This window comes from Nelumbo lutea, chromosome 7, assembly GCF_056320005.1.
Source record: "Nelumbo lutea isolate HS-2025 chromosome 7, American lotus-T2T, whole genome shotgun sequence".
Taxonomy (NCBI): Eukaryota; Viridiplantae; Streptophyta; class Magnoliopsida; order Proteales; family Nelumbonaceae; genus Nelumbo; species Nelumbo lutea.
Window position 1 is genome coordinate 56,906,837 of NC_142690.1, and position 16,671 is coordinate 56,923,507.

General features: G+C 37.4%; 1 protein-coding gene and 1 pseudogene across 6 annotated transcripts in view; both read left to right on the forward strand.

Moving 5' to 3' along the window:
- OVA1 (methionyl-tRNA synthetase / methionine-tRNA ligase / MetRS (cpMetRS)) overlaps positions 1-16,671 on the forward strand; it is a 62,636-nt gene that overhangs the window by 34,047 nt on the left and 11,918 nt on the right. For 3 of the 6 annotated variants that reach the window (XM_088954783.1, XM_088954784.1, XM_088954787.1), the window contains exons 9-11: positions 3,881-4,061; positions 6,092-6,207; positions 7,598-7,723. In XM_088954783.1, coding sequence (XP_088810909.1) covers positions 3,881-4,061; positions 6,092-6,207; positions 7,598-7,723 — 423 coding nt within the window. The remainder of the gene's footprint in view (positions 1-3,880; positions 4,062-6,091; positions 6,208-7,597; positions 7,724-16,671) is intronic. The other 3 variants (XM_088954785.1, XM_088954789.1, XM_088954786.1) reach the window with 1 other exon arrangement.
- On the forward strand, positions 2,629-3,012 carry LOC148846514 (nuclear transport factor 2B pseudogene; annotated as a pseudogene).

Consider the following 16,671-nt stretch of genomic DNA (forward strand, 5'->3'; position numbering starts at 1 on the left):
TTTCTTTGCCTCCCATGGATCTATCCAAAAAGGTTTTGGATGGATGCTATACTTGCAGCTGCTTATGTCATCAATCGCATGCCCTCCAGAGTGCTGAACTACATGGCCCCTCATCAGTTGTTGTTCCCTCAGTCTCCTTTATTTTCCATTCTCATGAGAGTCTTTGGTTGTTGTGCCTTTGTCCATGATTTGTCTCTGTCTCGGGGTAAGTTAGACCCTTGGTCCATTCCTTGTATCTTTCTGGGGTATCTCTCCTCTCAAAAGGGGTATCGGTGCTTTGACCCCGTTAGTCATAATTTTTTTGTCTCTATGGATGTGTCCTTTGAGTCTGAACCGTTCTTCCCTACTTCTCCTTAGGGGGAGAGTAGTGTGGAAGAGGAGAAGCAGGTTCAGGTCTGCCAAGTCTCTCTTCCTTCTATTTCGGACTTGGCTCCCCTTTCGTGTCTTCCAACGTACACGCCGTAGAGATCAGCAATGTGACAAAGATGTGGAACTACCAAACACTAAGCATCCAAGATCGTCAGACTCCCAAGAGGTAAGTTCAAACCCTGCTACACCTATTGACACCCCTACTCCTACTGTGGATGACCTTGATATTCCTATTGCTCAAAGAAAGGGAGTTAGGTCATGCACTACCAAACACCCCATTACCTAGTATGTCTCCTATGATCACATTTCCCCCTCATACCGAGCCTTCCTATCTGCAGTTGATTGCATCCCTGTACCCAGAAAATGTTGCATAAGCCTTAAAATACCCTAAATGGACAGATGCTATGAAGGAGGAGATTAATGCCCTCCATAAAAATCAAACTTGGGAATTGGTGGATCTTTCAAGGGGGAAAGACCCAGTGGGGTGTAAGTGGGTGTTTATAGTTAAACACAAGGTGGACGGGACAATTGAAAGATATAAAGCAAGATTAGTAGCGAAGGGGTAAGCTCAAGTGTACGAAGTTGACTATGATGAGACATTTGCTCTGGTAGCTAAGATGAACTCAATCTGAGTTCTTTTATTATTAGCTGTGAATCTTGATTGGGAATTGAAAATAAGGTGTGTAAGCTAAGAAAGTCTCTCTATGGTTTGAAACAATCTCCTGGGGCTTGGTTCAGTAAGTTTCATATGGCAGTTCAGCAAGTAGGGTTCAAGCAATGTCAATCCAATCACACACTCTTTGTGAAGAGATGTTAGGAACAAGTTGCTGTTTTGATAGTATATGTGGATGATATCATCATTACAGGAAATTGGAGTTCAGAAATACAATAGTTGAAACAATTCCTTGCATCTAAATTTGAAGTGAAGGATCTAGGTCCTCTAAAGTATTTTCCTGGAATTGAAGTTGCCCGCTCAAAAAGGGGTATCTTCATTTCTCAAAGGAAGTACACTCTTGATCTGTTACAAGAGATAGGCAAGTTAGGTGCAAGGCCAGCAGATACTCCTATGGATGTTGATCATAAATTGGGTAACTGTGATGGTGAACCTCTGAAAGATGTAAAACAGTTCCAAAGGTAGTGGGGAAGTTGATTTATTTGTCCATGACTCATCCAGACATTGCCTATTTGGTTGAGGTCCTAAGCCAATTCTGCACTCTCCTAAGAAACCTCATTTGGAGGCAGCAGAGAGAGTTCTTAGATACTTAAAAAGGTATCCAGGAACATGTCTACTATTTAGTAAGCATAATCATCTGAAGGTGGAAGTCTTTACAGATGCTGATTGGGCAGGTGCTGTGGATGACAGAAAGTCTACAAGTGGGTATTGCACATTTGTGGAAGGAAACCTAGTGACATGGAAAAACAAGAAACAAAGTGTGGTAACAAGGTCAAGTGCTAAAGCGGAGTATAGAGTTATGGCACATGAGGTGGCTGGAGTTCTTTGGCTAAAAAATCTTCTAGGGGAGCTTGGATTTTCTGTTCATAATCCTATGTCTCTTTACTGTGACGACAAGAGAGGACCAAGTACATTGAAGTGGACAAACACTTCATAAGGGAAAAATTGGAAAAAAAGGGAAATTCGCATCCCTTATGTCAACTCTAAGGAACAACTTGGTGATGTCCTCACAAAAGAACTTCCATACTCGCGATACAATGAGTTGTGTGACAAGTTGGGCATGATAAACATATAAAACCCAACTTGAGGGGGGAGTGTTGTGAAACTTATTTATTAGTTCTCTGTTAGTATGCTGCCAGCCTAGTCAACCTAGGTGCTGTCAGCTAGTTTTTTCTTTTCTTTCTTGTTATTTGTTTAGTGTTAGGATTTGCCGCCAGGGGCATTATTGTAACTACTGATCTTCTTATTTTAAGTGAATATAAATAACAAGCTGGTAGCCACCAGCCCTTGTCTTTGATTATCAATTGAACCTCTCTCTCTCTCTTCTCTTCTCCTCTTCATTCTCTTCTCCTCTCTCTCTCTTTTATCTTCTCTCTCTCTCTCTCTCTCTCTCTCTCTCAGGAAAGATCACAACATCAATCCAAACATAGTTTTGTCTGCAACCTTTTTGTGCTGGCTGCCCGCAGCTGCAAAACCAAAGCTAAGAGACTATAAGACTATAAGGGAGAGAGAGACGAACAAGAGAGAGAGAGAGAGGGAAGTAAGAAGGTGAGCGGCCGTGGAGTGGATTACGATTAACAGCGAAGATGGATCCGGATTTAGTAGCGAAGGCATTTGTGGAGCACTACTACTCCACATTCGATGCGAACCAGGCAGGGCTGGCTAACTTGTATCAGGAGGGATCAATGCTCACATTCGAGGGCCAGAAGATCCAAGGCACTCAGAATATTGTAATCCACCTCACCGGCCTCCCCTTCCAGCAGTGCCAGCACAGCATCTCCACCAACGACTGCTAGCCCTGTGGCCCTGCTGGTGGCATGCTCCTCTTCGTTAGTGGTAATCTCCAGCTCGCTAGTGAACAACACACTCTCAAATTCAGTCAGATGTTCCATTTGATGCCAACCCCACAGAGAAGCTTTTATGTGCTGAATGACATTTTCTGGTTGAACTATGCTTGAATTTGAGGATGATCACCTGGGAACTGGGGACATGGGGGGATTGGGAGGTGTTTGGTTGGTTGGGATGTTTGGGACTAGAATCAGTTTGTTTGATTCGGTTTAGTTTTTTAGACTTTGTGAGATTATTGGGGAGTTTTCCATGGTTTCTTGCTTGTTCTGTGTTCATTCTTTCCAATATTTTACATTTTGTTATCAGGAACTGTGGCCCTTGGTGTTCTGTTGCAATCGAACCAAATGCCACCAGATTTAATCATTCAAAAAATAAAAAAAAAACAATTCGCTCTAACAATGGCCGATGGCATCTTCCTATCCAACCTTATTTCTGGATTTCTTAAAACCTAATTTCTCTTTCAAGAGCTGTTTCCATATCCTTCTTTCTTCTGAAGCTAAACAGAAACAAACAAGCTCACAACCTTCTAACACAAGAAAAACTAAATCTCCTCCATCCTGAACTTGCCCAGTGCTCCATGTAGGAATTGCAATCTCCCTTTCAACCTCCCCACCTCTTTAACTACTACTCCCTTCAACATTTTCAACTACAATTTCCACCCAAAATCAACTTGAACCAGAAAGTCTATTCTTCAAGGTCTTCAATAAATATTGTGCAACACTTGTAAATCTCTTTGTTAGTTTGGTTTTTCATCCTTGGTGTTTTGATTTATTTTATTTTATTTTTTTTTTTGTGATAAAAAAAGCTTTTAGGGCCATATGCAAGCAAAAATTATGATCATGTTGTCTCTCATCTGTTGTACATTCTACAATGCAATTTGTGTTTACTCAACTTATAATGACATTAAATATCTGAGTGGCAAGTTCTGATATTATATCTTATATATATTTTCATTTCATGTAGCTATGCTTTTCATTTTGAAAATTTTAGGATGGCATGAAGATGGGGAAGTCACTTGGTAACACACTTGATCCAAAGGATTTGGTGAACAGATTTGGATCTGATGCAGTAAGGTATTTCTTCCTCAGGGAAGTGGAATTTGGAAGTGATGGAGACTACTCAGAGGATCGTTTCATCAATATTGTCAATGCACATCTTGCCAATACAATTGGTAGATCTAACTTTATTATTCTTACTTTGATGGTTAAGGTTACTTTTGCTACTGATTGCTCAGATTAATTTTATGCTGTGTTCATTTGCAGACTATTTATTTGCAGTTGTTTGGAAAAGTTCATTATTCTATATTTAGGACCTTGTGTCATGTATGCTAAAGCCCATTAAACACTGTCTGATTTTGCAAAACTAATTAGCCAAGCAAGTCTCTTTAGATTTTATCCTATGTAACGAGTTATGAAAGAAGCAAATTGTAGACCTGGTAGAAACATTGTGAAATATGCAAAATTATAGAACACTATTTTATGTAATGATAAAAGATGCATAGGTAGACCCTTTTAAGTTGTTATCTTGTTCCAAATCCTCAAAATGGCATGATGAAGTTCAAGCATAATTCAAACTCATAGAAATTGCAAATGATTCTAATAGATCAACCGGATAATTTATTATACAATAAAAACTAATATTTAAATTGATGTTTGAAAAGAATTTCAAGCTGGCTCAAAGTTTTGGTCATGTCTATTAGGTGGGCAATAACACTATTACTCTGCATATCTAAAACATTGTTACCAACTGATTTGGTCAGTGTGGGAAGAGGGAAATACCAGAATTTTCCAAGAGAAGGAGAGAAGCCTAGAAGAGCTGAAGGAGTGCATCCTAAATAGGGTGATCTTGTGGCTAAAATCATTGGACCTATTCCATCAATTCTCATTTAATGATATTTGGAGCAATTGGTTAACAGTGGCAAATTGTTCTAGAGTGAGTATGGGTTGGGACCCCTCCCCCCCCTGAAGGCTTCTTGAAGCTGAATTTTGATGGTTGTAGTCTTGGAAATCCAGGTCGGTCAGGGGTGGGAGGGGTACTAAGGAATGAGTTTGGGAATACAACTAGTAGTGCAGATAGGTGTTGATATAGGATCAGCTCAGTTCTAGTCCTTAGAGAATGTTGAATGGTGGGAATCACTCACCATAGCTAGCAAAGGCTGAAGAAAATAAACTTCATTACCGTTGTGTAAAACGTCCATACATATTTATAGACTCTAACTCATAGTAATCCTAGGAGTCAAACTGTTAGACTCAAAAAAGTCTTAGGAGTCAAACTGTTAGACTCAATAATCCTAGTTGGGCTCAAACTAAGCTGTCCTTATCCTATTTCAATTCAAAGAAGATTCAATAACTCTAATGCTACTTATGCAATGACTCTGAAATTTTAAACACAAACAAACTATAACTAGACAATCAAACCCTATTATTAGACCCCACAGAAATTTGCAAAAGTGACAAAAATACCCTTATTGTCCAAAAATACAGAAATACATAAAATATCATATAATTCCAATTTTGAGTCTTCAGCTCCTGCATCAGGTGTGGAACAGTTGCTAATAGAAGGGGACTCCAAAGTGGTAGTGGGTTGGCTACAAAACCCAGATTCTCTAGTGTGGTGCTTTAAGAATGAAATTAAAAAATTCAATTGGCTAATAAGGAGCTTGACAGTGAGAATACAATGGGTGGGGAGATCAGCAAACGCTATGGCTGATGGTCTTGCAAAGAAAGGGGTAAATAGGGAACGATTGTATTGGACTCAACTGTAAACTGAATCTGTTTTCTATTTCTTCCTTTTTTCCTGATGTTAGGTGAGGATGCAGGTTGCGCCTCTCCATGGGAAGCTTGTAACTGCTTTATTCTTCTATTAATGAAATCTTAATTTACTTATCAAAAATATTATCTCTTGTAGTCCACATAGCACTAGTAGCTTTCATTGGGAAATATGTTGTTTCAGTAATATTTTGTGTTGGCACCCATGGAAATGGAAATACACCATGGAAATATTAAGAAATTTATGGACATTTTCAAGTGTATTCTTAAATTTGCGATGCATTGGAACTTCTATAAATGCCAAGTATGCTGCTAGATCAATTGGTTTGTCCTTAACGCTTAATGTCTGTTTTAAGAGGACAAATAATTTTATGTTGTTGTTTTAAGATATGTAGGCATTGCTTTACAACATTCATTGGCTTACGTTTTGCAGGAAATCTTCTTAACCGTACACTTGGGCTTCTTAAGAAGAATTGTCAGTCAACTTTGGCAGTTGATTCAACTATTGCTGCTAAAGGAAATGCATTCAAGGGCACTGTAGAGAAGTTGGTAAAGTTTATACAAACACTTCATTTAATTTCATGAGCCATTAGCAACTTCTATCAATTTAATAGATTTATTTTCTGCATGCAATTGTTAGTGTTATACTAAAGGGAAAAATGGGGTCAACATACATTAGATGTATTTGAGAGTAGTACAACTGCACTGGAGGAATTTCTTATTTAGTTATTGTGAAGTGCTTACTAAAGGTCTTTTGATTCCTTCTGTGCAAGATTTTAAACTTTGGTTCATGTTGAAGTGAACAAAATCATGGAAGTTTATGGCAATGGCACAGAAACATCATAAAAGCATAGAAACCATAAGAGAACTATGAAAATATTGGGATTTACAATATACTTTTAGAGAAGAGATAGAATAAACATCACTACACACTTGGGACCCATTATGCAACTAAATTAACAATTTAAAATAGGAAGATACATGTCTGATATTCATAACATAAAAACAATACTTAAACAAATCAAAGCTGTAACCTTAAGGTAATTCATCTTTTATCACAAAAAATACAAAATCGATTTATGCTTATTTGAGGCATCAAATGCTTTTGTTTTGGCATGTTGGTTTTTCTTAAAGTTTTAAGAGAACCTATTCTTTTTTATTATTTTTTATGCAAGAACTCTTCTTTCTCTACTATGTTTCTTTTTAAATGTTTTAGTTGGTACTCTTTCTTGTTTCAACTGATATTATGTGTAGAGTTAGTTAGCATGTTATTTATGTTGCTGTTAGCATATTATTTATGTTGCTGTTATCATGTTAGTACCGTCAGTAAGTTAGTTATTTCAGTTATTTTTCAGCTGCTGTTTATTTGTGTTAACAGTAGGGGCAATATTGCAAGTTTACTATGTTTTAAGCTATTAATATAAATAGCTGAGTGGGGCGGCAATGTTAGTTGACCCACATTCTTTTCTGAATTCTCCTCTCTTCAATTTCTCTCTCTTCTTCTTCTTCTTCTTCTTCTTCTCCTCTCTCTCTCTCTCTCTCTCTCTCTCTCTCTTCCTCTTCTATTCTCTGAACTTTTCTTATTGAATTCTCATCTAGAGTAGGACTGATTACAGTCTCTACAAGACAAGTTGGTATCAGAGTCAACCTAGGGTTTCCCATGTGAGTCTAATCAGGCCAACTGCATGAGAACTTCCTAGGGTTGGAAGTTTTAGCAAGAATGGTCCATCGGCTGGTTCCTGGAGATTACTGGTAGAGTGCGGCAGCTTTTCAAGGGATTGTAGAGCCTTGGAAAGTCTCTGGTGATCAGGAAGAATTAGAGGGAAGTCTCCTTGTCCTTAGTTTTGCATGTTCCTAAACTTAGTACTAACCTGCTTTTAGTTAGTAGCATCACTAAAAATGTTCAATGACTTTCTTTCTTGATCGGTGTGTTTTTCAGGATCTGGAGACAAGGAAGGTGATTGGGATTGGCCGTAAGACGAATGGAATCTACCTGTTTGGAGGGCATTCACATGGGGAAGATAAAGAAGTGGGGATGCCATTAGTTTCTCAATCTGTGAGCCAGGTTATGCTTTGGCATAATCGGTTAGGTCATTTGTCATTTAGGTCTTTGAAGAGTTTATTTCCCAGTTTTTTTGAGTCAGTTCAAATGTCTAGTTTAAAACGTGAAAGTTGTGAACTTGCAAAGCATTATAGAACAACCTATTCTTTGAGCAATAGAAGTAGTATTCCTTTTGAAATTGTGCATACTGATGTTTGGGGACCATATCACATCACTACTATGGGGGGGATACAGATATTATTTTTGTTGTTTGTTGATGACTACACCAGTGTTTTAAAAGCGCAAGGCGCAAAAAAGGCACAAGGGCCAATTTGCGCTTGAGGTGCAAGGCGCAAGGCGAGGCACACACCTTTTTAAGAAAGGCGCAAAACTACAAAAAAAAAGATAAAAAAAAAGTCAGAAAATTCAAACAAGAATGCTAAAAAAAATTTTAAAATGCAAAAAATTCAAAAAATATTAAACATAGTGTTAATAAAAATTATAAACATAAATTTTAAAATAAATGTTTTAGAAAACCAATTATCTAAAATTAAAATACATAAACATAACATGTAAAGCATATTCAAATGAAATTTAAAAATAAAAGCAAACATATAAAGCATTTTCAAGCATGTAAAACCCACAATCTCTGTTTTTTCCTTAATTGCATTGCTTCAAATTGCTAATGTGATGTAAAACATATAGCACTCTTGATTCTATGAGTCGCCTTTGTACCATGCTCCTTGAGGCAAGCCCGAACAAGTCCATGTTAGGGTCTGAAAATTCTTATTTCTCACATGAAAAATAATGATTTTATAACTTTAATTTTCTTTTAAGAAGGTATCTTATTAGAATGAATGAATGAACAACATTAGCAAATAGGGGGTTCTCGGAACAGTTAATAATGCTACTAACTGAAAGCAGGTTAGTACTAAGTTTAGGAACATGCAAAACTGAGGATAAGGAGATGGCATTAGACAGTCTAATGTCTCCTTTGCCAGAGATGGGAACAAGGGAGCTATCAGCAATAGACACTTTGTCTCTGCCATAAGGGATTGGAATAGGTAATGGAATTTCTGATGAATGTGACCCCATCTCACTACTACTTATTGCTTATCCTCTGGCAGAGACAAAGTGTCTATTTGTTGATAGCTCCCTTGTTCCCATCTCTGGCAAGGGAGACATTAGACTATCTAATGCCATCTCCTTGTCCTCAGTTTTGCATGTTTCTAAACTTAGTACTAACCTGCTTTTAGTTAGTAGCATTACTGAAAAATCAAAACTACTCAATGACTTTCTTTCCTGATCGGTTTGTTTTTTAGGGTCTAGAGACAAGGAAGGTGATTAATATTGGTCGTGAGACGAATGGAATTACCTTCTTGGAGGGCATTCACATGGGGAAGATAAGAAGTGGGGAGGTCATTAGTTTCTCAGTCTGTGAGTCAGGTTATGCTCTGGCATAATCAGTTAGGTCATTTGTCGTTCAGGTCTTTGAAGAGTTTATTTCCTAGTTTGTTTGAGTCAGGCCAAGTGTCTAGTTTAAAGTGTAAAAGTTGTGAACTTTCAAAGCATTGTAGAACAACCTATTCTTTGAGCAATAAAAGTAGTATTCCTTTTTAGATTGTGCATACTGATGTTTGGGGACCATATCACATCACTGCCATGGGGGGATATGGATATTTTCTGCTATTTCTTGATGACTACACTCGTTTCTCATGGGCAAGGTTTAAAGTGTCGGTGTTGATGGAAATGTCGCTTACCAAAATATAGGATATATGTCAGAAATATCAGAAATGTCGAGGGGAAATATTGTAAAATTATTTCACACTAGTAAATAGAAATGCATTTATTATAAATTCTAATATATTGTAAAATTAGAGACGTTGTGGAAATATTATGAAATATGTGGAAATATGCAATGATATTTTGTAAAATTATAAAAGAAGCATTAATACATATTTCTAGACTATTATCTTATTCCCAACCATTATATAAAGCTAAGAAACTGAGATCATTAACATATCAATAAATGACGATTTACTGATTTATTATGCATTTTGATGTTTTTACAAGGTTATCTGATATTTTCTTTTCTTATTTTTAATTCTGGTTTATTATAAATTCTAATATATTTATTTCACACTAGTAAATAGAAATGCATTTATTCTGATTTTTTAAATATTAAAGTTATAATACATTATGTTTTTTTATAAATTTAATAAACTGATTCTCCTTTTTGTAGTATTAACATTATGATAAATTCTGATTTCTTATAAAACTTAATGAATTTATTATGATTTTTAATACTAAACTTATAATAAATTATGATTTAGTATAAAATTTTATAAATTTATTCTATTTTTTATATTAAAGGTAGAATATGATTTATTATAAAATTTAATAAACATTTTCTGGTTTTAATAAATATTTTAAAAAATACTAACTAGTTAATATTTTATTACTTGAAAAATATTTTATGTTTTATATTATAAAGTAATTAATTTATTCTTTTGTTTTTATATTTTGTTAATTCTTCTTTATAAATATTTTATTTGAAATATTAAATAGAAATTGTTAATGGAATAATTTATATTAATATACTGTATTATAATAATATAATATACTAATATATTATATTATTAATGTACATTAGTCGACATCCTTTCGACATAATAGCAAAAACTGTCTTTGTTTTTGGTTATTTGGACCGATTTGGTCAACATTTCTGAAATAGAGGAAATGTCGACCGAAATAATGTAATTTTTATATTACCATCCATTTTCATGTTGGTGAGCCTCGACATCGACATATGTCGGGCGACATTAGTGACATTTCGTGACATTTGAAACCATGCTCATGGATTTGTCTTATGTGCTCTCAAGATGAGGTCCCTACCCTGACTCGGATTTTCCATCAGATGGTTTTGACCCAATTTAGGGTCAAAATAAAAAATTTCAGATCCAATAATGCTAAGAGTATTTTGCAAAATCATTGGCTTCATATTTCCTTGACCATGGGGTTATCCATCAGAGCACCTTCCCCCCTTCCCCCCAATACATCTCAGCAAAATGGGGTTGTTGAGAGGAAAAATAGGCATATATTGGAAGTAGCCGGAAGCATTATGCTAAACTCCAATGTTCCCACACGTTTTTGGAGGGATACTATCCACACTGCTGTGTACCTCATCAACCGAATTCCTTCATGGGTCCTATACATGAAAATTCCATTTAACCTATTATATCCCGATAAGGACCTATTTGTTATTCCCTTTAAGACCTTTGGATGCACTTGCTTTGTTCAAATCCTTGGGCCTCATCGCTCCAAATTTGATCCTAAAGCTTCAAAATGTATTTTTATTGGGTATGCACAAAATCAAAAAGGATATTGCTGCTATGAACCTATTTCTAGGAAACGGTTTGTTTCTATGCATGTCACATTCTTTAAGGATGTACCTTATTATCATAGAGTTTCTTCTCATGGGGAGAGTAGTGAGACGGGGTCTCATTCATTAGAAATTCCATTACTTGCCCCAATCTTTGAAGGGGAATATAGTGAGGAGGGTTGTCAAAGATGCCAAGATTTGAGGGTGTATCACAAGCGGTGGAGGTAGGTTGATTTTGGTCATCAGCAGTCCAGGCCAACTCCAATTTCCTCTACGACTCCAGATCCAAGTACCACAGTTCTTTTATCTCCTACTACAGATGAGATGCCTCCCATTGTTGAGCCTTCTCCTCTAGATAATCTTTATCTTCCAATTGCAGTTCATAAAGAGAAGCATCGTTGTACCTCATCTATAGCACATTGTATTTCCTAGTTTGTCTTATGATCATTTGTCTCCATCCTATAAGTCTTTTTTGGCCTCTATTACTGCTATTTTCATTCCTAGAACAGTGTAGGAAGCCTTGTCAATACTTGAGTGGAAGGATGCAATGTAGGTAGAGATGAATGCTCTTCTAAAGAATAATACATGGGAGTTAGTTGATCAACCTAAAGGAAAGAAACTGGTTGGGTGTAGATGGGTAGTTACAGTGAAACATAATGCTGATGGTTCTATTGAAAAATATAAGGCTAGATTAGTTGCATAGGGGTTTACACAAACATATGGCATAGACTATCTGGAGACTTTTGCACCAGTGGCCAAGATGAATACTATCAGAGTTTTACTATCCATTGCAGCAAATTTCTCATGGCCGTTGTTTCATATGGATGTCAAAAATTCCTTCCTCAGTGGTGATTTGCAAGAAGAGGTGTTTATGGAGTTACCTCCTGGATTCTATAGTATAGAAGCGGGGAAGAAGGTCTGCCAGCCAAATAAAGATTTATAAAGAACAAAACAGTCTCCAAGAACATGGTTTGATGGCCCTTGAAAAATTCGGCTATGTTCAAGCTCAATCAAATCACACCCTTTTCATTAAGAAAAGGGATTCCTCCTCTATTTGTTGTATATGTGGATGATATTGTGGTGACAGGGAGTGATACCCGTGAGATTAACTCTCTTAAAGATGGGATTAAGACCAATAAAAAATAGTAAAAATATTTCAGATTATAGCAGAAGAGGAAGAGAGGAAGAAGACAAGAAGAAGAAGGAAGAATGGAGAAGAAGGGAGAAAGGAGTTCAATAATCTCCTCTTTCTCCACTCTAATCTTTTGTTAATCTTACAAAGATTACATAAATTACAAGTTTGCCCTTAAGTGGGTGTCTACCTCATCAACATACTTAGAAAACATAAAAGGAATTAAAGGCCCATAAAGAACAAATAACAAGAAAGAACTAATCAATAAGATAGTAATGGGCTAGAGCCCATTCAGCCTAATCTCTCTACACTCCTTCTCAAGCTGAGCATAGATATCAATCATGCCCACCTTGCTTATATAGTGAACCTGCTTTCCTTTAGGAACACCTTTTGTCAAAACATCAACCTATTCTTCAAAAGCAATAAATGGCAAACAGACTTCTCCTGAAGCAACTCTCTCCCGTATAAAGTGCCTGTCAACTTCTATGTGCTTAGTTTTTTCATGCTGAACAGGATTATGTGCAATGTTGATAGCGGTCTGGTTGTCACAATATAACATCATTAGCTTCTCACAGTCTATACCCAATTATTCTAAAAGTGATTTCAACCACAAAAGTTCTGAAACTCCATGTGCCATTGCCCCGTACTCTGCATCAATGTATGCTTTCAGCTTCATGTGCCCATGCTTCGCAAACAAGATACCTTTCCTTGGAGTCCCTTTTAGATAGCACAAAACCCTCTCAGTAGTTGCTAAATGCGTATCTCTAGGAGAATGCATGAACTGGATAATTACACTAATTGCATAGGAAATATCTAGTCGATTCATGTAAAGATATAATAACTTCCCAACCAGTCTCTGGAACACTCCCCTATCAGTCAACAGTTCACCATCAATAGCTGACAACTTATGATTAGGTCTATAGGAGTGGAAGCTGGTCGAGCACCTAGTTTTCTAGTCTCTACAAGAAGATCAAGAACATACTTACGTTAAGAAATATAGATACTATCCTTAGACCTGGCAACTTCAATTCCCAAGAAATATCTAAGTTCACCTAAGTCTTTAATCTCAAACTCAGTGTTAAGAAATATTTTGAGATAAGTAAATTCGTAAGTGTCATTACCAGTAACCACAATATCATCAACGTAGATAATCAGAAGGGTCACTAAGGAATCTCTCTTCTTAACAAATAGGGTATGATCTGGCTGAGTCTGTGTGTACCCAAAAATAACAAGGGCAGCTCAAAGTCTGTCAAACCAGGCTCTATGAGGTTGCTTAAGGCCATAAAGGGACTTCTTCAGTTTACAAACCTTCCCTTGCATCTCCTTCCCATACACCCCTGGAGGTAAAGACATATAGACCTCTTCATGTAGGTCCCCATTCAAGAAAGCATTTTTAACATCGAATTGATGAAGTGGCCAATCAAAAGTAGCAGCTAAGATAGCAAAACTTGAACTGAAGTCATTTTGGCCACTGGGGCAAAAGGCTCCAGGTAAACAATACCATACATCTGAGTGTATCTTTTAGCAACCAAACGGCCTTAAATCTTTCAATAGTACTATCTGAATGATACTTGATACTGAACACCCACTTACAGCCAATCGGTTCCTTTCCCTCAGGCAAATCCACAATTTCCTAGGTATTGTTCTTATGCAAAGCATCTAATTCAGTCATCATAGCATCCCTCCATTCTGGTTTGGATAAAGCTTCTGGGACAAATTTGGGAGTCACATGTGTGGAAATAGTGGCAAGAAAGGAATACTAGGAAGGGGAAATAAGGTTGTAGGACAGGTGTTTGGAAATGTAATGAGCTATACATTTCCGTTTGCCTTTGCAAAGAGCAATAGGGAAATCAAGGTTAGGAAAGGTATCAAAAGTGGTAGAAGAGGGCTGACCTGTTACCTCAGTAGTGATGGGAGGTGCAAGAGGCTCATATGAAGGTGTGGAAACAACTTGCACATCCCTGAGTCTTTATCTCCGGTACCACCTTTGGACAATAGGATGGGAAGAAAATGTGGGAGGATGAGCGGGAACATGAGAAGAAGACCCAATAGAAGACTCAATGAGAGGAGACTCAATAGAAGTCTCAATGGGGATTGGAAGAGGGACAGATGGTGACATCACAAACAACTCCTCTGAATGCTCCCCCTCAGGAGAAGTACCAAAGAAAGGAATAAACTCAGCAAATGTGACATCTCTAGAAACAAAGAGAATGCCACGAACTGGACCAAAACAGCAATACCCCTTTTGTGTGGAGGCATATCCCAAGAAGTCACACTTGTGTGCTTTAGGCTCAAACTTATGTCTCTGATGACTGTGAACATGAACATTAACAAGTGCACCCAAACACTCGAAAAGGAAGAGAGAAGAGATCCTCATTTGGAAATAGGAGGCTAAAGGGGGTTTTAAAACTCAGAACTCGGGAAGGCATCCAGTTTATCAGGTATGTAGCTGTATGGACAACATCCCCCCAAAACTTAACAGGAACATGAGAAGCAAAAAGGAGGCTTCTCGCAACCTCAACCACATGTCAGTTCTTCCTTTCCACCACTCCATTTTGTTGTGGAGTGTAGGAACAAGAACTCTGATGAATAACTCCAAAGGTATCAAAGCAAGAGGAAAGGCTCTTCTCAAAATATTCCTTTGCATTATCAGATTGGAATATTTTGATCCGAGTATTAAACTAGGTAAGAATAAGTTCATGAAATTTTTGTACAATATTTGGGACTTCATCCTGGAATCTCATAAGGTAAATCTAGTTGTAACGAGAGAAATCATCAATGAAAAGGATGAAATACTTGTAACCCCCCATAGTAGATAAATTATATGGCCCCCACACATCAGAGTGCATAATATGGAAAGGAGAAACTAATCTTTTATTACTCACTGAGAAAGATTGTCTACAATGTTTTGCAAGTTCACATGACTCACAATGAAGACTCATTAGGGATATTCCCTTAAACATTTCTGGAAACAAATGACAAAGCTAAAAAAAACAAATGACCAAATATCAAATGACATAACATGACTCTATCAATTGACTCTGATGAGATAGACTTCAAAGCTACTACACTAGGTGGTCTAGGACTTCGATCAAAGATATCCAACAAATATATTCCATTCACCTCATGGCCACTCTTAATTGTCCTCTGAGTTTTCTGGTCCTGAAAAACACAATGAGTAGGAAAGAATGTTACATTGCAATTCATTGATTTTGTTAAGCTACTAACAGATAAAAGGTTAGTGCTAAGTTTGGGAACATGAAGGATAGAGGACAAAACAAGGGAATCAGAGGCTTTAATATCCCATTTTTTAGAGATGGGAGCGAGAGGCCCTTCGACAAGGGAAAACTTCTCTCTACCAGAGAGGAGCTGGTATGAACAGAAAAGGTTAGATATGCTTGTTGTAATCTGAAGAGCTATACTCGAAGTAGCAAGGAAGAGAAGAGAACCACAGAACTGAAGAAAATGTCGAACTGTACTATCCAGTCGACCAGTCCTTTATTTATAGATGAATATAGTACAAGGTACAAGAAATTACTGGGATGCCCCTGATTAGTGATGGGACACCCAGATGACTTAAATCATTAAACAGGATTAGGCCCATTAACACAAGCCCAGTTACAAGATAAGTTAAACATAAGAATGGGCTAATAAGAACTCTTATCAGCCGAACATCACTCTAACATTCTAACACTCCCCCTCAAGCTAAGCATGAATATCAATCATGTTTAGCTTGCCAAGTATGTCCCTGAACTTCGTTGATGCCAACCCTTTAGTTAATACATCTGCAATCCGCATCTCTGATGGAGTATAAGGCACACAAAGTTCTCCTGAAATAATTCTCTCTGACAAAGTGTCGATCAATTTCAATATGTTTTGTCCTGTCATGCTGCACAGGATTGTTGGCAATGTTGATAGCAGCTTTATTATCACAATACAACTTGAGAGGACCCTCAGTCTTGATACCAAGCTCATTAAGGAGAGTCCTGAGCCATAAGAGTTCAGCAACCCCGTGTGCCATAGCCCGGTATTCTGCTTCTGCACTCGATCTAGCTACAACATTCTGCTTCTTACTACGCCATGTGACTAGGTTTCCTCCCAAGAATGTACAGTAACCTGAGGTTGATTTTCTGTCTCCAACGGGCCCAGCCCAATCAGCATCAGTGTAGGCTTCAATTTCAAGTTTGCTGTTTTTTCTGAATAGAATTCCTTTCCCTGGGCAAGTCTTCAAGTATCTGAGGATTCTTTCCGCTGCTCTCATATGAGGGGTCTTTGGTGAGTGCATGAATTGACTGACAACATGCACTGCATAGGCAATGTCTGGCCGAGTAAGGGATAAGTATATCAGTTTTCCTACCAAATTTTGGTACCTTTCCTTATCACAGTATTCCTCACCCATTGATTCTTGTAATCCATGGCTTGGTTCTATTGGAGTGTCTGCTGGCCTGCACCCCATCA